This window comes from Phoca vitulina, unplaced genomic scaffold, assembly GCF_004348235.1.
Source record: "Phoca vitulina isolate PV1807 unplaced genomic scaffold, GSC_HSeal_1.0 scaffold30, whole genome shotgun sequence".
In the NCBI taxonomy this organism is placed as follows: Eukaryota; Metazoa; Chordata; class Mammalia; order Carnivora; family Phocidae; genus Phoca; species Phoca vitulina.
The window spans coordinates 10727478-10754375 of NW_022589733.1; the positions used below are offsets into that span (position 1 = coordinate 10727478).

Consider the following 26898-nt stretch of genomic DNA (forward strand, 5'->3'; position numbering starts at 1 on the left):
CATAACATAATAGACAGTAGTGGGGTCTACGGTAACTTTATTTTAACAGAGAAACCAGGCTGCCAAGAAGTCTACATGATTGGAGCAGATGGTGGTTATCTTTCCAAAGGGTGAAGCCTGAGCCCAGCTGGCAGCACACAGAGGTTAAAACCGAAGCGCAGAGGTCCGCTTGCCTGGTTCTGCCCTGCGTTCCGCTCATGGTGTGAGATGAGAGACCGCACAACCGTACTGAATGAACGGGTCCAACCGGGCAGAGGCGACATCCCGACAGCAGACAATCAATCACTGAAGACGATGCTGAACTCAAGTGCCGTTACCTACTCTCTGCTATTCTCTGATGAGAAAGGTGAGGGTACGGGAGGAGCAGGAAATTATCTTCTTGGTTCTTTAAATAAGGAAAGCCTAGAGCATGGGGCAGGTGGTCAATCAAGCAGTAGCACAGGATGAAAATGTAGGCTAGTTATAGATCTCTGTGCCCAAGGAAAAGAACAGCAATGATAAAGGAAAAGAGAGGAACATTAAAATGCCTGAAAGTATTGAAAAGAACAACTTTTTTTTTTCCTTAAATAAGACAGGAAACAGCATCTTTTTATTTTCCTCACTGCAGTGGCAGCAGACTTGCTAGTTTTCACGAAACATCATTTCTGTAACGAGGTCTGTTGATAAGCTTGCTCGATCGCAGGAGGACAAACACAAGGCTGCCTGTGAATGTTAGAACGAGCTCTTCCCACAACACCTCTTGCAGGTGCTGTTGTTCTCATGCTGGATCTAGAAGTGCCCCAACACCATAAGGTGCTGTAGTTAAAGCTTCTGAAATATTGCAATGGCATGATCGACAGGGTTTTGGGGCTATGTCTTTCTTGTACATGTAAACTCTTGTGGAATAGCTGAGGTTAAAGGATGAGCAGGAGTTTGGTTTTGAGCCACAAAGTTTCAGACATCTGCCACGGATGCCTCTGCCCTATTTCACTACATGTTCTTTTCTGTGAAACACATTCAGTGGTTGAGTATTATGTACTGTGGTTGAAAGAAAGGACCTGCTCGCCACCATCCACCCTCCTTCTCTCTCCGTGTGAATCTCACAACAGCAGGGGCCATAGGCAGGAAGGTTGTCTCTGGTTCCTCCCGCCAGGGAAATTACTTGGTGACCTGGTGAATGGCATGGGCAAGGTAGCCCACGTTGCCAGAGGTGACCCCTGCCACAGAGATGCGGCCGTCCTTTGTCATGTAGATGGAGAACTCCTTGGTCAGCCTCTCCACCTGCAGAGAGGAGAATACAGGAGCGTGTTCTAGGCGGGGGGGGGGGGGGGGGATTTGCCCAGCCCAGGCGGTAAAACAGGAAAATAACAGAAACTCTATTTTCTCGCTTAAACCCTATTCCCAGAATTTGGTGGGCTAGCATAGAGAGAAGGATAAAAAACCATCTTAAAGTCAGATGAGGAATTCTGAGGTGTGAACAGGTGAAAACAAATCTTAGATCCAGCATTTGTAGAAAAAAACAGATCCAGAATCCAGCTATGGAACAGCTCAGCTATGTCTCCTATCAGTATTCAGGCTCCTGCTTGTTCTGGTATCTCTTCAGAGAAGCAGCAGTAGTCTGAAGAAAGACCAAAACACGCTCTGCTTTTCAGCGATTTGCAACCTCATGGGCGACACAGACAGGGAAACAACTAATAACAAAACAAAATGAATGCTACCCTCTTCCTTTACCTAACAGGGCTCCAAAATGACTGTTTTAAGGGTAATCTGAATAGGCAGGGGATCTGTGAGGAATTCTAGTTTACGAGGACTGATCAATTGGTCAGCTGAGGAGAAATCGGAGCCCACTCACCTGCTCAGGCGTTAGTCCTGTGAAACAGAACATGCCAATCTGGTCAGTGATGTGCTGCCAGTTGTGGGAGGAGCCCTCCTTCTTGAGGTTGGAGACCAGCTGAGTTCGCATGCTAATGATGCGGTCGGCCATGCCTTTTACTTCCTGCAACCTGTAAAACAAAAAACAATAAAAAAAGCCCCTGGGATGCAGCTCAATTCTGGACAAGCACCACAGATAAGCTGTAGCTCACAGCAATTTTACCTTCCTTGAGTATTCCCCTAGTGTGCCTTAATTCTCTGTCCTAGCCCAAGTCAGATGCTGTCGCTGGTTCAAGAAGTGAAAAGCTATTTTACAGCATTGTTTTCTATCAGAACACTATTTTGATTAGGCACCTAATGATTAACGTAATGGAGTTATTAAGAAAGATGAGGGGGCACCTGGGTTGCTCAGTTGGTTAAGCATCGATTCTTCATTTCAGCTCAGGTCATGATCTTGGGGTTGTGGGATCGAGCCCTGTGTCAGGCTCTGTGCTCAGCATGGAGACCACTGGGATTCTCCCTCTCCCTCTGCCCTACCTCCACCCCCTGCTCTCTCTCTCTGAAATAAATGAATAAAAAAAAAAAAAAAAAGATGCATGAATGACTCAAATCTAGGAAGGCTAAGGCTCTCCATCCTTTATGCAGGGAGCAAAAGTTGTGTTTTATTTTTTAAATATTTTATTTATTTGAGAGAGGGGGAAAGAGAGCAAGCATGAGTGGGGGAAGGAGCCCCGAAGTGGGGCTCAATCCTGGGAGCCCAGCATCATGACCTGAGCCGAAGGCAGACACTTAACTGACTGAGCCACCTAAGCGCCCCAAAAGCTGTGTTTTAAATAGTAAACTATGACCTTATTTTTTATTTTTTTTTTTTTTTATTTTTTTTTTTTTTAAAGATTTTATTTATTTATTTGACAGAGAGAGACACAGCGAGAGAGGGAACACAAGCAGGGGGAGTGGGAGAGGGAGAAGCAGGCTTCCCGCAGAGCAGGGAGCCCGATGCGGGGCTCGATCCCAGGACCCCGAGATCATGACCTGAGCCGAAGGCAGACGCTTAACGGCTGAGCCACCCAGGCGCCCCACTATGACCTTATTTTTAACATGGAAGGAATACACACTCCTGCTTTTGCAGTTAAGACAGTGCATTGGGAACCTATGATGTGCCAAGCCATGTGCTAGGTGGTGAGAAGGGAGGGTTCAGACATGGTCCTTGCCTTTAAATCTTACAACTGACACTAGGAACAAACCTGTGAACCACCAACTATGGAATAAGGCAGGACAATGTAAGAACCAACAGAACAGTGCTGTGTTGAAAGCCCCAGGAAGAGAGGGTCAGTTCTATCTGGTGGCTGAAGGCAGTCCTCTGATACACATGGCTCACTCGATTCTGGACATGATCACTGCCTTCCTTAGAATCTCCTCTTCCCATTCTGTACCTATGGCTCTAGGGGAAATTCTCGCCCAACTAGACGACTGTAAAAACATTTATAGTTTACCTCCCTGTTCTAATGCGTTCATGTTCTTAAACCATCTATGATGATGTCATACACAGTTACAACGGGTCACAATTGCCAATTAGAAGTCAAACAAAATTAGTCTTAGTTATTTTTATTTGACTCAGGTAAACATTTAAAACTGGGCACTTGCACATAAAAACATGGATTTGTCCTCTCTGGAAAAAACTGGCAACACTTCACTAGCAGTGTGATTCCTGGCTGGCGCTAGAGCTCCTGACCCCTCTAGGGATGACATTTGATTTTAAATTTCCTATGGTCCCAGGGCACCTGGGTGGCTCAGTCGTTAAGCGTCTGCCTTCAGCTCAGGTCATGATCCCAGGGTCCTGGGATCGAGCCCCACATCAGGCTCCCTGCTCACCGGGAAGCCTGCTTCTCCCTTTGCCACACCCCTGCTTGTGTTCCCTCTCTCGCTGTCTCTCTCTCTGTCAAATAAATAAATAAAATCTTAAAAAAAAAAAAAAATTTCCTATGGTCCCATCTGTCCAGCTCCATTTACTTTCAGGCTGGGGTCCTAAAAGCATGGAGGCTATGACCACAGCTAGATCCAGGGCAACTCCAGCAAAGCCCTTCTGTGCTCTTTGGTGCCCACAGAATGAAGTTCTGACTTCTCAAGATATTGGTGAAGGTGCTTCATCATCTGCTCCCAACTTCCCAGCTTTGCTGCCTTCTCTATCCTCCTCCCACTCAGAGTCAAGGCCACAAGAACTACCTGGGACTTTCGAAGCATGTCCTAGAGAAGGCACATCATGCTCCTGTGCCTGTCCTCATGCACAGCTCTGTCTGGTTCTCCTTAACTCTTCATTCCCTTTGGGGGAAAGGCATTCTTCTCTCTTCAAGGCACAGCTCACAGGCTGCTGTCTTCATTATATCGTCCTTTATTCCCCACTAGAATCAATAGCCCTTCCTTTGGTCCACCTTTATTCTTTGTCTCTTGTGTCAATGCTGTACGTGTACCTTTCTCACCAGATTATAAACTCTCCACAGGTAGAAATGCCTCACTCATCTAGCACAGTACCTCTGCTATCTTTGTATAGGACAGACTTCAAAGGTGTACTGAAGTGCACACATTAAAAAAAATATCTTGATAACCATTAGGAAATATAAAAAACCACTTACAAATAGGAAGTAAAATAAATAAATAAATAAAAAGCTTACTATAATGCTAAGAGACAAAAACAAAACCAAACCTACAACATACATATATAGGAGTAAGGTATATAGTGTGTTATCATGATGGAAAATAGTGAACAAAGACAAAAGGTGGGTTATAATGACTGGATTTACAATTAATTTTTTCCCCTCTCCCAAACTTTCTGAAATGTACTTACACATTAATTTTATAATGGGAAAAATTATAAATTAAAAAGTAGTCAGTTTTTTGGTAGACCTTGCATGGATATATTTAACTAAAAAGAACTACCATGAACCAGACTTACTTCAATGTTTCACAGGAGTAATTTAAGGTAGAAAGAAGAGCAGTCGTGTGATAAGTTGGGGGGCTGCAGATAAAGTTCCTTGCAAACAACAGACAATCCCCGAGAAGCTGCTCAGGGATCTAGCCTCTCAATTAACCAGCTACAAAGACAAACTCTTGTCTGATAAATCACATTGTTCATGGGCATCTTGGCTTTTTATTAACTTTGAATTGTATAGAGCAGGGGTTGGCAAACTTTTCATTTTCAAATTTTTATTTAAAAACTTTTTTTAAAGTCCCAGTACAGTTAACATGGCAAACTTTTTATAAAGGGCTAAATTACAAATGTGTTAGGTTTTGCGGGCCATTTGCTCTCTGTCACAACTACTAGAATCTGCCGTATGGCACAAGAGCAGCCACGACATAATTCATCAAAAATGGGTGTGGCTGTGTCCCAATAAAACTTTATAAGAATAAGGGGCAGACTAGGTTTGACCCATAGAACAGTCTGCCAATCTCTGATCTAGAGCAAGTTTTCTAAATTGTGTGGCATGACCCGTTAGTAGCTCATATACTCAAGGCAGTTGGATGCAACTGACATTTAGAAAATATTAGAAGACATGAAGCCTAAGTATTGAGCTTCTGACAATAGTTTCAGTTGCATATATGTTTATAGGTAATGTGTGTTCAGGGTCATGATACAAAATATCTGTCTTTGTGGACTATGGTCCAAGAGACTGAGTAACACTAAGTTAGAGCACAGGTGCCAAGAGATTCAGGTGGTAAGGCTAATAAAAATAAAAAATAAGCAGAAATAGTGATTCAGTGGTAGCTATTATTGGGATAAGAACCAAAAATATGATGTTCTTAAAAAAGTTTTCCTATGTAAGTTACTTCAATTTGAACCTCAGTTGAGGAAAGGGGAGGTTTTACTTAGCGTGGAGATAATGGAATAAAAAACCCCTGCATTTCTGAATTACGTTTGTCTCCAATGTATTTGAAAGGGCTACCAAAATGCACATTCCTCTCTCCCCTCCTCCCCTTCCACATATGGAAGCTGGGCGATACTGTATGTTACTACTTGCCGATTATAAACGAGCTCGGAAAGATCGGTGGTGGGAAAGGCAGATGGCTGGGGAGCCACAATGCGCTTTTACCATTGTTTTCGCAGGTCAGGGCTGGTCAGGATGGTCGAGGCAATCCGGGCCCCATTGACTGGAGGGTTGGAATACATGGGACGGATCAAGATCTTCAACTGTGACTCCACCCTTTTGGCTTCATCAGCATCTTTGCAGACCACAGTGAAGGCTCCCACACGCTCACCTGGAAAGACACACATGGATCTCGTCTTCCAGTTTTCCAATCTAACATGCTAAAGCAAATCATGATTCAATTTGCTAGATGTTATGCTTCCACCAGAAGTGCCACAAAAGGGGGCACCTGGGTGGCTGTTGTTAAGCGTCTGCCTTCGGCTCAGGTCATGATCCCAGGGTCCTGGGATCAAGCCCCGCATCGGGCTCCCTGCTCCGTGGGAAGCCTGCTTCTCCCTCCCCCTCTTCCCCTGCTTGTGTTCCCTCTCTCGCTGTGTCTCTGTCAAATAAATAAATAAAAAATCTTAAAAAAAAAAAAAAAGTGCCACAAAAATATCTGTCACAAATTAAAAGCTTTCAACAACCAGTATGGTTAATCTAGAAATAACAGGAAGTTTGAGGACTCAAAGGTCTTTTTTTTTTTATTATATCCATCTTCTTGGCTTGCGGAGCAGTCATTTCTTGTTTAGAGAAGCAGTCGTTAGTTTCCCTGCTGGAGGAGTTCAGAGACATGAAAGATGTGACTGAGATCGGTAAAATCCATGTTACCTGTCTTTCTTCTCTGGGTAACACACACACACACACACACACACACACACACAGAGCATACACCCCACCCCCCAAATTGGTATCGCTGTGGCATCCTCTTCCAGAACTTCTTCAATCTTATCAGCACACACACATCACGCACTGGGTCCTTTAGCTCACCGTATAAGCCCATGTTCTTGGCATAGGATTGGCAGAGGCAAACATTAATGCCCTGTTCGATGAAGTGGCGTACGGCCCAGGCATCCTTGTTACCATCACCACTGGCAAAGCCTTGGTAGGCCATGTCAAAGAATGCAAAGAGATTGTTTTTCTGGGAAGGAAAAGAGAAGAGCAAAGCTTTAGGCAGTCCCTCTCAAGAAGCCCCACATGCTTGCCTGTGCTTATTGGGACCATGTCTGCCTCACATAGAGTCAACAGTTTTCTCCCCCAGTGGCAATTTGGAGAGGTTTAATTTTCCTTGAGTTAAGACATCATCATATATATTTTTTTACTTTGGTGGATATGGTCCCTTGAGAAGAAAAGATACTCTTAATTTCAATCTTCCCAGAAAGCTGCTTGATCAAACAGGAAGCTCTTTTCAGGCCCAAAGGAGTCTGGGTCATTACTCTGGTCCAGTCAACACAGGACCAACATCAGTCTTTTCTGGGGCTAATGTAAAATCTGGCAGTCTCATAACCAGGACTCATGAGAACCATCTCATCTTCAAAGTCCTCTCTGAATGCTCTTTCTCTTTTTTTTCCCCTGTTTTATTCTGTTTGCATCTTATGTTTGATAGAATGTAAAGAAAGGGAAATCAAAAGAAGTGAAAATGGGGGTACAAGGCAACAGGAATATTTTCCTCCGTTGGAATTTTTTTTTTTAAGTAAACTCTACCTCCAACGTGGGGCTTGAACTCATAACCCTGAGATCATGAGTCACATGCTTTACCGACTAAGCCAGACAGGCGCCCCTGCTCCCTTGAAATTTTGACTAGTGCCTTCTCTGACAGCTGACCCTGTGAATGATAATGGCCATGCCGAGGAACTAGGCCAGGACAAGAGACAGGACAAAGTGTATAAAGGACGAAGAAGTAATCCTGGCCAGGGCAAATGTAGGTACCAATGAGAGACACCCTGCGGCCAGTGGATGCCCACCGTACAGGCTGGCCAATGACAAGGTTCCTCAGAACTCCCTACACCCAGCATCCAGGCTGAAGAACAGAAATTATTTTCAAGCTGCTAATGTACCATCACTTAAGAACTGCTAATTAGGCAGGGCGCCTGGGCGGCTCAGTCAGTTAAGCGACTGACTCTTGATTTTGGCTCTGGTCGTGATCTTGAGGTTGTGGGATTGAGCCCCGTATTGGGTTCTGCGCTCAGCAGAGTCTGCTTGAGATTCTCTTCCTTCCTCTGCCTCTGCCCTCACTTGTATGCATGTGCGTGTGCTTCCCCCCTCAAATAAACAAAAATCTTAAAAAACAAAAACAAAACAATCCCAAACTGCTAATTATGCAAATAAGCAGCTCTTTCCTGACAACTTAACAATGTGGGCTCAAGGGTAATTAATTCTCATTGTTAAGACCTTGCCCAGTTGGGGCGCCTGGGTGGCTCAGTCGTTAAGCGTCTGCCTTCGGCTCAGGTCATGATCCCAGGGTCCTGGGATCAAGCCCTGCATCGGGCTCCCTGCTCAGCGGGAAGCCTGCTTCTCCCTCTCCCACTCCCCCTGCTTGTGTTCCCTCTTTCGCTGTGTTTCTCTCTGTCAAATAAAAAAAATAAAAAAAAAAAGACCTTGCCCAGTTAAGCATCTATGGCCAGTCACTGAACACAAACTGTCGCCAGCCAGCTCACTCTCCGTACCTTCACCACCGTTGCTATTTCCTTCCACTGCTCAGGACGGGGGTCCACGCCCGTGGGATTGTGGGCACAGGCATGCAGGAGAAGAACGCTTTGCTGGGGCATTTTCTAAAAAGAGACAACCAAAAGATAGGTGACTTTGCAGCTCTGAAGGCGATAACTTACCTGAAATGCCACAGGCTCACTATTTTGGATCAGTAACAAAGATAACCTGAGATCTGGGAATTAGTTCATCCCCAGTATTTTAAGTCAGATATTGAGACCCAGCTGGGAGGCATCACATCTCCACAAAAGAAGGTTTGCTTCCTGTCCCTTCACCCCCTTGCCCTGAAAGTCACACTTACCGAAATGTCCTCTATAGCACCTGTGAAATCAAAGCCGCACGTCTTGGGCTCATAGTATCGGTAACCATGCAGCTGCATGCCAGCGTCCCTGAAGATTGGTGTGTGATTTCCCCAGGACGGCTTGGGCAGAAAGACATCTCGGCTGAACTTAAAAAATCTTTGCTAAAAAATGGGATGAAAGGGAATGGAAAAGTGAAGAAGGAAGAGGGAAGAAAAAAAAAAGAGCTGATATATTTTACTGAGGAAGACATTTTCCTCCATTGCAACTCAGCTTATCTTTATGAATGAGAGATAGTAACGACGCAGCAGCAAGACTGCGTGAGTTGGAATCTAAGCTCTGACAAGTAAATTCGCTGTGTAGCCAAGGGCCTGTCTGGGCCTCGCTTTCTTCATTTGTAAAATGGCGGTAAGTGAGCCTCCTTCATAAAGAATTAAATGAGTTAAAACAAAAGCTGGTAGTGACAGACAAGTGCTCAATAAATTAGATTTATTATTATTATCATTCTATCTTCCTTGTAATTTCTTCTAAGTATTTTCATTTTTCTTACCCCCGACTCCGTTTATCAGAGAACAGGAACTCTTCCAACTTTGTGGAAAGTTGTCAGCAAACACATGCAATAGGAAACGCCACCATCCTCAACTTACAGACTGTCTTACAGCTCTTTCCTGTAGGAGTTTCCAGACTCACCAGAAAACTGGCTCCGATCCTCAAGGCCCCAGTTCCAGAAATGGTCTGCACGGTGACATACTGAAGGAGAGACAGCACGGTCAGTGAGGTGGGACACTCTCTACAGGCCCACAACGAACAGAACGGAGGCCAAGCCCACAGAGCAGAGCCCTTCCTTCTTCAGAAGCTGAAGACAACCTTCCAAACGGTATTCGGAAACGAGAGAACAACACTATTGTTTCATTTCCCCATTTGCTAAGAGACAGACTGACTCTCCTCGTGAGTTCTCAAAAGAGCCATCTCTTCAGTTTCCCACACCTTTGCTGACGGAGAAGCTAACTCCTCACGGCTTGTTATCAGTATCATACCATATTGCAGGAGGAACATTCAGGACACAACCTCTTCCCCCACATGAGAAAGAGCTGATTTATACAGAGAAAAAAAGACACTAAGAACAGTCACTACACTAAAATATTATTCCAGAATTACACAAAATTGAATGAGTCTCTGAACATCAAAGTTCCTTGAAAAGTAAGTCAACTTATGATTATTAGAATAAGGATCGCTACATTTTAAAGGCTCAGAAGTTCCACTTTGCGAGTTTCCATAGTCTGAAAACATTATCTTTTTTTTTTTTTTTAAAGATTTTATTTATTTATTTGAGAGAGAGAATGAGATAGAGAGAGAGCATGAGAGGGGGGAGGGTCAGAGCTCGGAGAAGCAGACTCCCCGCTGAACAGGGAGCCCGATGCGGGACTCGATCCCGGGACTCCAGGATCATGACCTGAGCTGAAGGCAGTCGCTTAACCAACTGAGCCACCCAGGCGCCCCATGAAAACATTATCTTTTGAGTAATAGGAAGGTGCCTGAGGTAAATCTGTTTCTTCGAATCAGTCAACTTTTTTTTTTTTTTTTTTTTTTTTTAAAGATTTTATGTATTTATTTGACAGAGACACAGCGAGAGAGGGATCACAAGCAGGGGGAGAGGGAGAGGGAGAAGCAGGCTTCCCGCCGAGCAGGGAGCCCGATGCGGGGCTCGATCCCAGGACCCTGGGACCATGACCTGAGCCGAAGGCAGACGCTTAACGACTGAGCCACCCAGGTGCCCCTCGAATCAGTCAACTTTAAGGAATAAGAAACCACAGATTTTTTTTAAGGCACCATAGAAATTTAAGGTTCTCTGAAACATAAACCTATTTTCTGCCCTGAAGGGCAGTAGAAGAAATGGGGGGAAGCTAACAAACTCTTTACCAAAGTTTGTCCCTGCAAACTTTGCTGTGACAGAAATAAAAACCTAACTGCGGGGGCACCAGGCTGGCTCGGTAGAGCATGGGGCTCTTGATCCTGGGGTTGTGAGTTCGGGCCCCACGTTGGGTGAAGAGATTACTTAAAAAAACAACAAAAACCAAACAAACCTAACTGTGGATCTGATAATACTAATAATCCACAAAGGCACAGCAATTTATGAACAAGCTGATGTTATTTTAGCTAGATAGAGCTAAGCAAAAATTGCAGAAAAATATGGAAGCTTCCATGAGGGGTTAATAAGTGGTTGATTGTTCGGATATCAATCTAACCATGGATTAGGATCACTATTGTCTCACCCTGTGGTGGAGGTTGTATGCTTTTCTCTTGAGTTAATGAACTAACGTGGACTTAGACCAGCCTTATGAATAAACTGTATTTATTCTGGTCTTGGGGGAGGAAGGGGAGAAATGTTGGCTTAGTTCTGCTACTTTGTTTTTCTCCAGACTTACCCAGAAAAATAGATGTTTAAACATACGAATGTATCCATTAATAAACACATTTGTTTCAAAGGAAAGTAAACTATAGTGCCCGAGGCCACATGTCACGGGCTGTTCAGTGGCCTGGAAGCATCCCGCCTGCCCAGCGCTACTCCTCTTCTACTCTAAGTGCTGAGGCTGCGCATACTCTGAGGGTGCACACAGCCATCTGCTTGTGCAAAGTCTGTGTTCAGTGCCATCTTTCTTTTACAATAAGAGGGCCCCCAGGAAGACGGAAGGAGGAGACACTAGGAGACAGGTGTGCTTCTCCCTCGTGGCTGCACGATGCTCTCTGGAACTGAGAGACGAGGGAGGCAGCAAAAGGGAGCACGGTCTGCTCTCTTTTAACGTCCAAACTGGCCATGAAGGGGCAGCAGAGGAGTGCCAGACTGGTCCTGGCCCCAAGAGCCCTGCCTGGGTGCTTCCTCCATCTAAGCTGGAAGCCGAGAACATGAGGGTAGCGGCTAATTATAGGCCTAAAACTGGGCATAGTTTGGCATTTCTTCTTCTTCTTTTTTTTAAAGATCTATTTATTCATTTGAGAGAGAGAGGGAGAGCACGAGCAGAAGGAAGAGGCAGAGGGGAGGGAGAAGCAGGCTCCCCACTGAGCAGGGAGCCTGACGCGGGGCTCGATCCCAGGACCCTGTGACCATGACCCGAGCCGAAGGCAGATGTTTAACGACTGAGCCACCCAGGAGGCCCTAGTTTGGCATTTCTAAAGCATATTCAGTATAAAATGAACGTAAGCACACAGAGCAGTGTCAACTCTTCAGTCAAATTACTATTCCATTTTCAGGATTACTGCTACATTTTTACAATGGGTGTTACATGAAATCCTTTATTTAATAAGTGCCAGCTTACTTTCTAAAGAAGAGATATTAGCAGTAGTGCAGTCACCTCAAAATAATCATCACACACAAAGTGATGTATCTTTTTTTATTTATTTAAATTATTTCAAATTTGTTTAAACTGTTAAATTTAAAAACAGACTCTGTATGATGCCAGAGTGTGCTCTGCTTACCCGGCTACTTTTCAACACTTCGTTGTTCTCACCCAGGGCTAGCTCTGCAGATGCCTTACAAAAGTCAGCAAGTCCCGCGATGGGCAGGTACTCTTTGTCCAAATTTTTTGCAGCAATCTGGGCCTCTGCCTAGACAAGAGAAAAGGTATCTGCCTAGTTTCTTCTCCTTACCTGGAATTACTATGATTAGTATTTAATGTTTTATAAATTCAGTTTATATATTACATACAAAGGAAGTAAAGCCTTGTTTTTATTTGGAAATATTGTCCAAGAAAAAGGGTAAGTGCTATACCTGAAACTAATATGACACTGTATGTTAACTGGAATTTAAATAAAAACTTGAAAATACATACCCCCCCCCAAAAAAAAACCAAAAACCTACAGTAAAAGAGTTGGTATTTTATACCGTAGAACAGAAATACTTGAATTTTTAAAATTATATTTATTGTTTTTTTACAGTTAGGTTTTATATGGATGGGCACACAATGTTTTCTTGGTTAATATTTAACATACGGCATTCTTGGAATGCACAGGAACAAGATTTACGAGCAACACTTAAAAGAGATATAAGATGATAAAATCAAACTGAATACATAAAAAAGTATTTCAAGGTATAATGCCAGTCTAAGAACTTCAAAGAGTTAATAGTAGCAGCCACATCTCTTCGTGCTTTGGAGACAGAGGTGAAATTGTCCCTTACTAGCTGTGTGACCCTGAGCAACTTAGTAACCTTCCTGAGCCCAGGTTCTTCATCTGCTGAACAGGGAACAGTTGCTACAGCGCTTACGACTAGCTGAAGACCTGAAGAAGGAGTGTACAGAGGCGTGTGGTGGTATTCCAGCTTACAGAATAGCTGACTAATACTTGCTGAATACTTTAAACTGACTGAGACCAAAGCAATCCCTGCATGACCTGAGACCCAGCAGCCATCAGTTTTCAATAGGTCTTCTCATCACAATGGTTTCTCGAGCCCTTTTCTTCTACTCAGAGAGTTCTAGAGGTAACCCTTAACCCACACTCCCACTTCTTCTTTCAGGGGTTCATTCAGCCCATGTTCTTACTTCAGTGGCTCCTGAGGCCTGAGCCAGCTGGCTGCAGGGCGGTGCAGCTCAGATGATTCCGGAGTGCCGTACCCTCACCTGAAGTACTCCTTTGTAACTTGCACTCACTGTGCCCACTTCTGCTCTATGGAGGAATGACACATCACCACCCCACTTTTGGAAGTGACAAAGAAGCATTCATATATCAACAGAGGAGGTGTAGATGGAAAGGAAACACACACTTCCTTTTAAAAAACTGTTCTAAGGGGATTAACTATTTGAAGTTATAGTGATAACCAATAGAAAGACTAGTGATAAAAATACAACAAAAATAAAGCGAATTACTCTATGGTTCAGTATGAAGAAGGGACAGAGCATGCCTGTGTAGGAGAGCTTATTAAGGCAATCAACATGAGAGAAATGGAAAATAACGGCAGTAAGCCTCATCCACAAAGGGCTATTCTTATAACCAAGAGGCAATGTTTAAATTCTTGGTCCTTTTGTGCACCTTCAGGATTAAACATGACACTATGCCTGCTTTATAGATGATCACAGAAGTTCAATCTTGAAAAAGACCACATAGTTCCAATCTGTCACTTTTACAAGTGATTCAAGCAGTTGGTGCCAGAACTAGAAGCCAGGTCTCCTAACTCCCAGCCTGGCACTTTTTCTGCCACTCTCCAGGAGCTTTCTTCAGTTTATTCATCCCGAGAAGGCAGGAGAAAGATGGCAAACTCACCTTCCGGACACTAGGGAGCACATAAGGCTTTCCATTATCATCCCGGTAGGCACCAACTCCCAGATTCATCTTTTTGCTGTTGGTGTCTCTCTTAAAGGCTTCTGTGACTCCCAGGATGGGATCTGGGGGCCCCATTTCCACATGGGTCCACCAGGAGCTGAAATGAGAAATAAAAGAAATCAGTCATAGTAGCTGGATTTCCATGGCCAGAGACATCTCAAATCTGCCAAAGCACTTCACAGAGGAGGGCAGAAGACCAAAGGTTTTAGTGCAAATGCAATGAGAAGGGGGATACCCTAATCATCCCGGGGATGACAGGCTTTCACAGTCCAAACCTGATCTAAATTCCCAGGCAAAGACTATTTCATGTAATTTGGCTGTGAGAAACCGAGAGTGGTAAAAGACAACGCAAGAGAAGCAAGCAAGGACCACTGCAAGAGTATTATGTGACCCCCTTCTCCCCCAAGGCGCCTGGGTTTTATCCTGTTCTCAAACTTGTTAAAGGGTAGCATTTAGAGAACTTGTTAAAAACTGTGTCCCATCTTGGATATAGTGAGAACATGTAGAGTCATTAAAATGTTTTTGGGGGCGGGGGGAGGTGGGTTGATCAGGTAAGGGGAGTGACATGAATAGCCTTGCATTTTTGGAGCCCATCTGGTCACAAGGTGGGGTACTGAATGCAGAGTGCTAAGAGTAGATGCAGAAGGATCACTGGTTCATTAATTAGCAAAAGAGATAAAGGGATTAGGGCCTAAACCAGGATGACGTAGTAGGGGTAGAGAGGAAGACAGAATTTCGAGGTATTTAGGAATTAAAAATCAACAAGAACTACTTATAACATCCTACTGATTTCCTCACTATTTACTAAGTTAAAATGCTGGACAATGTTCATTATTCTATATTTATATGAGTCATGATTTTGCCTTAAAAAATTATCCCTTGGGGAGGGGGGTGGAGGGATGGGATAACTGGGTGATGGACATTAAGGAGGGCACATGATGTGATGAACACTGGGTGTTATATAAGACTGATGAATCATAGGCCTGCATCTCTGAAACCAATAATACATTATATGTTAATTAATTGAATTTAAATAAAAAAATGTTTTAAAAAAATTATCTCTTAACAGTCTTGTGGGAGGAGGTCATCCACCTGGGTCAGGTGAACTATGTTGCTAGGGAAGTATGCCTCATCTTTCCTTGGTGTCCTGAGGTAATCTCAAGAGGCAATAGGACTTTATTTTTTTGGGACTCCTGGGTGGCTCAATTGGTTAAGCATCTGCCTTCGGCTCAGGTCATGATCCCAGCGTCCTGGGATTGAGTCTGGGCTCCTTGTTCAGCAGGAAGCCTGCTTCTCCCTCTGCCTGCTGCTCCCCCTGCTTGTGCTCTCTCTCTCTCTCTCGCTGACAAATAAATAAATAAAAACATCTTAAAAAAAAAAAAAGAACTTTATTTTTTTTTGGAAAAAAAATTACCTTTATTTTTTTTGAGAGAGTGTGTGGGGGGGTGTAGGGGAGGGGCAGAAGGAGAGGGAGAGAATCTTAAGCTTCACGTCCAGCGCCGAGCCTGATGTGGGGCTCGATCTCATGACCAAGATCACGACCCTGAGCCGAAATCAAGACTTGGACAACTTCACCAACTGAGCCACCCAGGCGCCCCCTCAAATTACCTTTATTATAAGAAAAATACACAGCAAAACAGAGCTGAAAGGTGGTGGGGGTGGAAGATCTGGAAAAACTTAATGAGCAAACAAGCTGCCCAAATATGGCTTCCTACTGTGGGGGGAGAGTGATTTGGCCCTTATCTTTCCCGCTTTTCCTGGTTCAAAGAAACCTGCTCTTAGCAAGGCTGGGCCCAGGGAGCCCCATTCTCCAATCTGTTCTCTTCCTTGGGAAGAGAAAGGTTGGGAAAAGTTGTAGAGTTTTCAGACTTTCAAGATACAGAAGGCAATATGGAGACGGAAAGGATGTCACAGCCCTTTGGTCCAGTGTTATCCCCAGGCCCATCCCTCAGGATTTGTTGATGCCAAAGACACGAACCCCATGAAATTGGGGTAACTTTGGCAGCAGTACACTGAGCAATTAGGCTGTGTAGATGATGTGTAGAAGTTGGCCAGGAGGTAGAGGACAATAGGAGAAATGCTGAGGAATTTACATTGGAGCCTATAGTCCATCTGTTCCCAGTGTGTCTGTAGCTAGGCTTTCCTTGGTGAGGGGTCTCAAAGGGCGTCTCTTTCGCTGTACAGAAGACATACATAGCCAAGTCATGGAGGACGTTGGTCAGGGTCCAGACAACAGGAATGCTGAAGGGGATGCTGAGTAGAACATGTGGCAGTCCTACCAAGACAATTTAGGCCAGCCAGATGCCCTATTACATCACTCGAGTGTTGGGGTTTACTTTGCTGTGCACCACCCCCATATTCATCCTGCTGGCTTCAGAAGCCCTGCCAGCTGGAGGCGGGGCACTCCCTTCCACACCTGTGGTCTCCAGGAAGCAGCCCAAGGCAAAAACTGTTTCTCTGGTTTGTCCCTACCCGCTATTGATTTGGGGTTTGGTTTCTGGTTCAGCTATGGCCAGTAAGCTAGTCCTCATCGGCAGCAATGATTGTGAATCTGGTTTTAGGATCTGACCATTCAGTAATCTCTGAAAATGCGTAGCAGAGATCTATTCTCTGTTGGGTGAGAGATGACACATAATTTGGTTTGTTGTTTGTTTGACTTTGTTTATTTGAAGCTTAAATCAAGAATTTTGCAGTTCTGGGGTGCCCGGCTGGCTCAGCTGGTGGAGCATGATCTTGGGGTTGTGGGTTCGAGCCTCACGTTAGGTACAGAGATTATTTAATAAAATCTTTAAAAAAAAATCTTGCAGCTCTTCTTTTTTTTAAATCAGAACTGTGAGGTTTTTGTATTTATTTTTGGCCTGTGGCTTAAGTTGTAAACCTAAAGAGCCATAAGAGGGGCGCCTGAGTGGCTCAGTCAGTTAAGTGTCTGCCTTCGGCTCAGGTCATGATCCCAGGGTCCTGGGATTGAGCCCTGCATTGGGCTCCCTGCTCAGCGGGGAGCCTGCTTTGCCCTCTCCCACTCCCCCTGCTTGTGTTCCCTCTCTCGCTGCCTCTCTGTCAAATAGATAAATAAAATCTTAAAAAAAAAAAGAGCTATAAGATCTCTATGTGTCAGTAATTCAGAAAGGCTTTTTTGTTTTACCTCTCAGTGTCTGAATGTGAAATGTTTTCCAGCTCTATAGGGTACTGATAAATTGAGATTATAAAAATCTTGGGGCACCTGGGTAGCTCAGTTCATTAAGCGCCCGATTTTTGATCTCAGCTCAGGTCTTGATCTGAGGGTTGTGAGTTCAAGCCCTGTGTTGGGCTCCACTTAAAAAAAAAAAAATCTCAAAGGTGCTCTGGTCTGATTGTGTTATAAAGACTGAATTTCTAGTACTTTAAATGTGCTAGACAAAAGTTTTTTCTTAAAGAAACTAACTCAAATGTTTAAAAAATTCAAGTTCACATCAGTGATATAAACCTTTGAGACTAGTTGAACTGATTTAATAAAAATAGTTGTGTCTTTTATTTATTCATGTTAAGCATGATACAAGTATACATTTTATTCTGTGGCTTTGTTTTTCCTAAACTTATACTGGTTTACTGATACTATAAGTTAACATTATTCCTATATAATGTTTAAAATTATGAAAAATGTAAATTTGTGTTCAACTAATCATTACTGTGACATATTTTCACCTCACACTTGTCAGAATGGCTAAAATCAAAGACACAAGAAACAAACACTGGCTTGTGGAGAAAAAGGAATCCTCATGCACCGCTGGTGGGAATCCAAGGTGTAGCAGCCACTGTGGAAAAGAGTATGGTAGGGGTGCCTGGGTGGCTCAGTCGTTAAGCGTCTGCCTTCAGCTCAGGTCATGATCCCAGGGTCCTGGGATCGAGCCCCGCATCGGGCTCCCTGCTCAGCGGGAAGCCTGCTTCTCCCTCTCCCACTCCCCCTGCTTGTGTTCCCTCTCTCGCTGTCTCTGTCTCTGTCAAATAAATAAATAAAAATTAAAAAAAAAAAAGAAAAGAGTATGGTGGTTCCTCAAAAAATTAAAAATAGAGGGTGCCTGGCTGGCTCAGTCAGTGGAGCATGCACCTCTTGATCTCAGGGTCGTGAGTCTGAGCCCCACACTGGGTGTCGAGATTATTTAAAAAAGAAAAAGAAAAAAGTTAAAAAAAGATTAAAAATAGAATCACCATATGATCCAGCAATTCCACTACTGGGTATCTACTCAAAATAAAACAAAATTAGAAAAGATGTATGTCATCATATGTGAACTGCAGCGTTATTTATAATAACTAAGATATGGAAGGAAGCAGCCCAAGTGTCCATCCATAGATGAATGGATAGAGAAGATGTGGTAGAATGGAATATTATTCAGCCACAAAAAAGAATGAAATCTTGCCATTTGCAACAACATGGATGGATCCAGAGAGTATAATACTAAGTGTAATAAGTCAGTCACAGAAAGACAAGTACCATATAATTTCATTCACATGTGGAATTTATGAACAAAACAAATGAGCAAAGAAGAAAAGAGACAAACAAAAAACCAGACTCTTAAATATAAAGAACTGGTGGTTTCCAGAGGGGAGGTAGGTGGGTGGGGGAGGTGAGTGAAATAGGTGAAGGGGAATAAGAGCACACCCATCTTGATGACCACTGAGTTATGTATAGAATTGCTGAATCATTATACTGTACACCTGAAACTAATATAACACTGTATGTTAATTATACTTGAATTAAAAAAAATAAAATAAAAATTACACATTTCTTTTTAAATATGTATTTATTTTTAAGATTTTATTTATTTATTTGAGAGAGAAAGGGAGAGGGAGAGGGAGAGACTGGGAGAGAGCGCGCGCATGAGTGGGGAGAAGAGCAGAGGGAGAGAGAGAGAGAAGCAGACTCCCTGCTGAGCAGGGAGCCCGATGTGGGGCTCTATCCCAGGACCCTGGGATCATGACCTGAGCCGAAGGCAAACACTTGACCGACTGAGCCACCCAGGCGCCCCCTTTTTAAAGATTTTATTTATTTGAGGAGAGGGAGAGAGAGAGAGTGAGAGCGAGCGAGCACAAGTGGGGGGAGGGGCAGAGGGAGAAGCAGACTCCCTGCTGAGCAGGGAGCCAGACGTGGGGCTTTATCTCAGGACCCTGAGATCATGACCTGAGCCAAAGGCAAATGCTTAACCGACTAAGCCACCCAGGTGCCCCTATTTTTTCTCTTTTCTTAGAGTCATTCATTCATTCTTGGACTCCACCCCCAGCATGGAGCCCAACCTGGGCCTTAACTCACCACCCTGAGATTAACACCTGAGCTGAAACCAAGAGTTGGAGGCTTAACCTTAGATTGAGCCACCCAGGCACCCCAGTAGGTTAAATTTTTTAGAGTAGTTTTATTTTTAGTTTTAAAAAAATATTTTATTTATTTATTTGACAGTGAGAGTGAGAGAGGGAGAGGGAGAAGCATATTCCCTGCTAAGCAGAGAGCCTGATGTGGGGCTCAATCCCAAGAACCTGGGATCATGACCTGAGCTGAAGTCAGATGCTTAGACTGAGCCACCCAGGCATCCCATAGAACAGTTTTAGATTTACAGAAAATTGAGCAGCTAGTACAGAGTTCCCAACAGCTGCCCCCGAAGAGTTTCCTCTTATTACTAACATTTTATATTAGTAGAGTACATTTGTTACAATTAATGAACCAATACTGACACATTATTAAATCCACAATCTATTCAGATTTCTTTAGTTTTCACCCAATGTCCTATTTCCGTTCTAAAGGCCTACCCAGATATCATATTGCGTTTACTTGTCATGTCTCCTTGGGCTGTTCTTGGTGGTGGCAGTTTCAGACACTCCTTGTTTTTGATCACTTTGACAGTTTTGGGGAGTACTGGTCAGGCATACTGCAAGATACCCCTCTATTGGACTTTGATATTCTTCTCATTAGACTGGAGTTATGGGTGGTTAGGAGAAGAGTAATTTTATTTTGTAATATGTCCACTTCAAGATAATTTCTAAGATCTTTAAGTAACTTAAAATCTTGGACTAATATGAGTTAATTAATGGGTTACTTAATTATTGGATACCTAGATAATTTCTAAGTAAGACAGGATACAGACACATTGGTTACTAAGCATAATTTTTATATACTTTTTTTCCTATTTTTATATGTGCTAGAGAGGTTATAGCTTTGGGTCATTTTATTAATTAAAAATTTTTTTGGGGGGTTAAACAACAAATTTATTTTCTCACAGTTCTAGAAACTAGAAGTCCAGAGCTTTGGGTCATTTTAGTGAACATGTTCTTTGTTGTCATTTTAAGGGGAAAAAAAAAAGGTACATATATACATATAAAGAAAGTATAAAAGGGATATATGTGTGGCTGTAGAAGCTGAACTATGTGCATCCACTAGTCTGCTAAAATGTTTATGTAGGATTGACATCAGTGCCCTCCCCTCGGTTTTGTCTGTGAAATGGAAGTTACTTTGGTTAAAAGTTATTATTAATGAGTGGTTGAGAATATATTAGGATCAACTATGACAGAGAAATGCAACTTTGTATATGTTTTTGTTTTTCAAGGAAAAAAGTTGTGTTGTCCTAAGGAAGTGGTCCTCAACCATTTTGGTCTTTGGATCCCTTTTTATTCTTAAAATATTCTTTTTATTCTTAAAACTTGTTGAGGGCCTGAAACCTTGTTTTTTCCTTAAAAAACAAAACACAAAACATAGTTCCTCACATATGAAATGGCTTTACAGTCATGTTATGTTTAATTTTAATGTTGTCATTTTAATTAAATAGATAAACAATGATTAATTCTCAGGCACTCACAATCTTATCTTAATCAAGTGATCAAATATTTAACAATTTTTTTGACTCAGCCTTCCCAAATTGAATCCTAAATATAGAAAACATAAAACTTTCAGGCGATCTTTCACCTAAAACTACTTTGAGATTTCTAAGAGGGCACCCAAGAAGCACCATCCATGTTTCCAATAAACACTCTCTTGGCAGCAGGATGCATTAATGTATCAAAACTGAGGCTTTACCTCATGGTAAATTACTGTTCTGAGAAAAAGATTATTCTACCCTTTTTCTGCAGGGCAAATAAGCAAAAAGCTTTTTACAGTTTTATATTATAGAAAACAGTCTTTTTTTAAAGATTTAATTAAAAAATTTTTTTAAAGATTTTATTTATCTGACAGACAGACACAGCTAGAGAGGGAACACAAGCAGGGGGAGTGGGAGAGGGAGAAGCAGGCTTCCCGCGGAGCAGGAGCCCCACGAGGAGCTCGATCCCAGGACCCTGGGATCATGACCTGAGCTGAAGGCAGATGTTTAACCATCTGAGCCACCCAGGGGCCCCAGAAAACAAAGTCTTCATGATCTCCTAAATCAGTCATTGAGAATGTGCTATGTGCTAAGAGCTGGGAATATAAAGAAGAGTAGAACAACTCCTCACTACCACATTAGCCCAGGGGGGTGACCCCGTAGGGAGTTCTAAACAATGCAGGCTGGGGTGGGGGGATGATGTACAGTGAAAAAGACAGGCTCAGAGCACATAGTATTTTTCAGAGCCTTGAGGACAGGACCTAATAACCTGGGGAAGGGGGAGAAAGAATAGGATTAGGGAGGCTTCCAGGAGGAGGTGACATATGAGGTGAGTGCTAAGGATGACAGGAGGAAAAAGGCATTCCCAGCAGAGGCATAAGAATAAAGGCTAAAGGTGAAAAAGAGCTTGGGGAGTGCTGGTGTTGCAGTGACAGGTGGAAGCTAGGGAAGCAAGGTTCCAAATTACCCAGGGAACTAGCTCAGGTTCTCTTAGTAATCATTTATCCAATCTCAACCAATTGAACGTTTTAGCACAGCACAGTGAGAGTTCTCTGTGCTCACCATGCTGACAAGCTCAGTGAGAATTTCCTTCTTGAAAATGGTTCTCTTGTTGAACTCGTCAGTGGCCCGTCAGCACTTGTACACCTCACTCCTCCATGAGGCACACTGGATGGCTCAGCACAGCATTACAGAGTTAAATTCACGCTCTTCTGACACATTGAAAACTGCCTTAGTATTAGTAGCTATAATTGTTACATACAGTTAATTCTGTTATTGAAGGGTAGATTATTCCATTTTTGGATTTCCTAGGCTTTTATTCACTTGCCTTAGATAATGTCAGTACTGGGCAAACTGCATGGATTCAAATAACAGCTCAGTGGCCTACCAGCTTAGGTGAGCACAGGCAAGCCAATTAAGTTCTAAATCTCAACCTTCCTTATTGTAAAATGAAAGCATAACAGTCCCGATTGTACGTTGTTAGAAGGATGAAAGGAGTTATTAAATATAAAACTCTGAGCCTGGAACAGAGTGAGTGCTTGCTGTTAGCTGGTATCATTGCTACTAAATTATTACTTCTATGCTTTCATTTATAACTACTGGTGAGGCAAGTATGTAGATAATTCAAGAAGCATATGGTCATAACTTTATGACCAAATACAGGTCTTTCTTGCTTTTCAATTATTTCTACTTAGTTTTTCTACAGCTTTGGGAGACAGTATTACCATCCTTTCCCCTCACTAGTTCTATTGCCAGGACTCAAATTCCCCCCTTTTTTTCATTGATGTAGGCTGCTTAGTTGTTCCAGTGTCTAAGCAACAGTATGAAACAGATACCTTGAAGCAACTTCTGACCTGGGCCTGAAGAAAGCTTCCTTTACTTCCTACCCACAATTCAGACCCTGAAGACATGTAGCCGCCTGCCTCTGTACATCACTGTCATTAACTGATGAGTGAAAGGAATGCTTTGAATGTCAATGACATATTATAGAAAACTTCCAGTAAGCAATTTTCATTTTAAAAAAGATATCTCTGTCTCTAAGGCCTTTAATCAACAATGACAGGACTGTGGCCCCAAGCCACAGGACAGAAGGCACCATTCTTATAAAATGGTGTGAAAAACACTTATTCATCGAGTTCTTTCAAAAGTTTATTGAGCACAGAGATTTTCTCAGAAACCATGGCCTTGAGTCTTTTGGCAGAGATCTGATCAAGAGTGGTATATTTTAAGAATTTTAAAAGCAATTTCATAATATTGAATCTTAATCTAAATATAGGAGCAGGGATACTCAATTCAATTAGTTCTACATTAGTAATCATGTTCAGAACCTCTGTGCCCTTCATCACTCCATTCCTTAAAAGGGTAAAGACTTTATGCCCACAATATAAGAACCATGATGTTTTCAAGGGATAGTAATAGATGAAAACAAGAGTGCTCTAGGGACAAAACTGATACTGATAACCTGTGGCCTCCAAACTGATTCCTACCAATGTACTTTGGACATAAGTGCAAAGCCTCAGCCATTGAGCAATGTTGACTAGCAAACCAAAAGATGTTAGGTACAAACTATCCAGATAAGCATTTCTAATTCAAATGCCTTGCAATTTTTCTGGGAACCTCTCTGGTGCTTCGTAGTTTAAAAACATGCTTTCCTTACAAACAATGAATCACGGAACACTATATCTAAAACTAATGATGTAATGTATGGGGATTAACATAACAATAAAAAAAGAAAGTAAAAACATGCTTTCCCTCACATTCCTTTTTTTTTTTTTTTAAAGATTTTATTTATTTATTTCACAGAGAGAGACACAGCGAGAGAGGGAACACAAGCAGGGGGAGTGGGAGAGGAAGAAGCAGGCATCCTGCCGAGCGGGAAGCCCGATGCAGGGCTCGATCCCAGGACCCTGGAATCCTGACCTGAGCTGAAAGCAGACGCTTAACTGACTGAGCCACCCAGGCGCCCCTCCCTCACATTCTTATTTTAAAATAAGAAGAGAAGTTAATTTGCTCATGATCACAGAACTAAAAATGGCAAAGATGGTACTACAATTGTGATCTTCTAATACTGGTTATTATGCCACTCTTGCACACTGCCTTTTTTTTTTTTTAAGATTTTTACTTATTTATTTGAGAGAGAGAAGAGAGCATGTGCGTGCGAGTGGAGGGGCAGAGGGAGAGAATCTTTAAGCAGACCCTCCACTGAGCGCAGAGCCCGACTCGGGGTTCAATCCCATGACCCTGAGATCATGACCTGACTTGAAAACAAGAGTAAAACGCTCAACCGAGGCACCCAGGAGTATCCCCCCTTTTTAACATTTTTATTTATTTGAGAGAGAGCGAGTGCATGCTGACTTACTAAAGGGTATCATGTTCTCCTTCAGTTATTTCACTAAAAATTAAATAATCAGGATAATTAAGAACAGATCATTGTAAATCAAAATACATTAGCATATTTTCCTTTCTTCATTGACCTGGGACTAAGCTTGATTTCATGTCACTATGTTTTCACAGCACAGTCAACAAGACAAGGTTAAATGTTGAGTGCTTTCTGTTTAAAAAATGCAGCTAAATGAAACATTTGAACTTAGAGTTCCCTTTAAATGACCCAACACCAATTAAGTATTTCATAGGATAAATCCTCAGTTCTTCAGAATACTGACTGCCAAGGTTGAATTGTATTGAAATGAGCTGTTTAAAAAAAAGAAACTTCAATTAGTTGAGTTTATTTTAAACGTTTTCCCTTTGGATTTTGTTAGAGATCACTTCTACAGTGGCAGCAGTGAAGGTTCTCACTTCCTTGTTACCTGAACAGTTACCAGCCCAGGCTAGATACGGCATCTGGCTCTATCACTCAATCATGCATCATTGTTTAAAACTGAACACCTTTTCAGCTGCAGATGCTCAAATATTTTAAGACTTTACATCAACGAACAAAGTTGGTAAGGATTCTGCTCTCATGGAACTTACATTCTCGTTGTGAAAAGACAGAAAAGAAAAATGAGTCAGCCACTCAAACTCAATGACTAAAAGGTCACACCCATAGGGATTTTCACCAAGCACTTTAAGTAAAGCTTTAGGCTACCCAGCCAAATCTATAAAACAATAATTACTGTAAGACCACTACAATGTTGAAAGACTTTCTCTTGCCCATAATTTTAGACACCGCTTTCTCTTCTCCAAAAGTGCTGCGTAAATGATAACCCCTCTCTAATTCTGGTCCACTAGATAGGCTGGCTTAAAGAGCACACCTTGACAGGGGGCCAAGGAGGAGCTAAATCAGGGAGAGATAAAGTGTGAAAGCCCAAGCAAAACTGTACTGCCAACAGTGTGAGGCAGCGTAAAGGACAAACTGTCCTGCGGGCTTTGAAGACGACATGCAAACAATCGAGGCACGCCTAACAGGCCAAGGCTTTGTTTGCTCCTTTAGTCAATACCTGGCTGGAGGTGGGCTGGACACTGGGTTCCTCATTAGGTGGTACTTAAGGATACAGTCCCAAATCGCCTTCTTGAGTGAATTAATCGTCTGGCTCAGGTCCTCAGGAAGGAATTACTAATTCGTTTTAAACTCGGTACTTTTTTATTGCAACACTCAGCACACAGTGTGAAATTACATATTTGTCATTTTTTAAAAAAGATTTTATTTGACAGAGAGAGACATAGCGAGAGCAGGAACACAAGCAGGGGGAGTGGGAGAGGGAGAAGCAGGCTTCCCACAGAGCAGGGAGCCCGATGCGGGGCTCGATCCCAGGACCCTGGGATCATGACCTGAGCCGAAGGCAGACGCTTAACGACGGAGCCACCCAGGCGCCCCATATTTGTCAGTTTTTTGAGTGACACCTGTCTCTCCCTCAGACTTAGCATCTGGTCTAGCACCTGGCTCTGAGAAACTGAGGTGACAAACTATTTACTAAACGAGTGCAGAGCGAGGGGGAGAGGAAGAACGGCGACTTCCCTACAGTCAAACAAAAAGGAGGTAAACTACACCTTGACCCTTCTCCATGCAAACGCCACGCGGCCCAGGGGTCACCGGCGACTCAGGCGGTAACACGGGCGGGTGGGGGGGGAGGGAGGGAGGATGCCACACCCCAAGGTCAGGGGATGCAGAAGCGAAAGGTGGGCCTGAAAGCCAGAGCCCCCCAGGAGCCTTCCCGCCGTGTACTTCCTATGCCCCCGCCCACGACCGGCAGCACGCCGCGGCCTTGCCAACCTTGCTCAGGGCCGAGGGAGGCCAGGACAGGTGAGCCCCGCCATGCCCCAGGGTAGCCCATCAAGGGCACCCGCGCCCCTCCGCGCCGCAGCCAATCGGCGCGAGGCAGTTTCGGCTGCGCAGCCAATCGGCCCCAGGCCGGCCGGCACCGCAGCCCCGTGTGTTCTCCCCTCGCCACCCCACCCCCACCCCACGGCGCCGAATCCGCGTCTCGTGACCCCCCCACCCCTGAATGGGAGTCCGGGTGCCGTAGAGGGCCACACTTCCTAACCCCGGGGGAACGCGTTGGCGCGCTCTCCTACGGTCCTGGGGGCAAGGGAGGGGAGGGATGTAGGACCCCGACGGTCACTTTGAGGCGCCGACGCTCAATTATCAGCCCCCAGGGAAGCCGAGGGGGTGTCAGAGAAAGTGTGTGCGTGGTGCTCGCGCTTGTGCTTGGGGGGCGGCGGGGAGATGTCCCGGGGCGTCCGCAGCCCGGCTGGGCAGGCCTGTTGTCCCCAGTTCCGTCTCGGTCTCCCCTGCTTACCTGGCTCTGGCAGAAGCCGCAGCAGCGAGGCCCGGGTGGAAAGCGGCGGCGACCCCGGACAGGACGCGGCCGGAGTGCAGCAGGGCCATGGTGGGCGGCAAGAAGGCAGTGGGTCGCAGCAGGACGGAGCGCAGGGCCAGCGGCCGTAGACACGGAGGCGCGGGCTCCGGCTGAAGGTAAGGACAGCGACTTCCCCGGGGGCGGCTAGAGCGGCTGCCCG

General features: G+C 43.8%; 1 protein-coding gene and 1 pseudogene across 1 annotated transcript; both read right to left on the reverse strand.

The window, feature by feature from the left end:
* GOT2 (glutamic-oxaloacetic transaminase 2) lies at window positions 1-26898 on the reverse strand. The gene is made up of 10 exons (XM_032424348.1): window positions 26679-26898; window positions 14066-14222; window positions 12287-12415; window positions 9503-9562; window positions 8815-8976; window positions 8474-8578; window positions 6798-6948; window positions 5937-6102; window positions 1832-1982; window positions 1-1260 (listed from the first exon to the last, which is right to left on the reverse strand). Exons 1-10 carry the CDS (start codon window positions 26765-26767, stop codon window positions 1138-1140), a joined length of 1293 nt encoding a protein of 430 aa, XP_032280239.1. The 5' UTR covers window positions 26768-26898; the 3' UTR covers window positions 1-1137.
* Window positions 15792-16488, reverse strand: LOC116644632 (annotated as a pseudogene).

Excerpts from the sequence above, each read along its gene's own strand:
- GOT2 (XM_032424348.1), bottom strand. The coding sequence starts at position 26,767 with ATGGCCCTGCTGCACTCCGGCCGCGTCCTGTCCGGGGTCGCCGCCGCT. Across the intron at positions 1,983-5,936 it reads CCTGACCTGCGAAAACAATG|GTTGCAGGAAGTAAAAGGCA; the intron begins GTAAAAGCGCAT and ends TTTGTTTTACAG. Across the intron at positions 1,261-1,831 it reads CAGGACTAACGCCTGAGCAG|GTGGAGAGGCTGACCAAGGA; the intron begins GTGAGTGGGCTC and ends TCCTCTCTGCAG.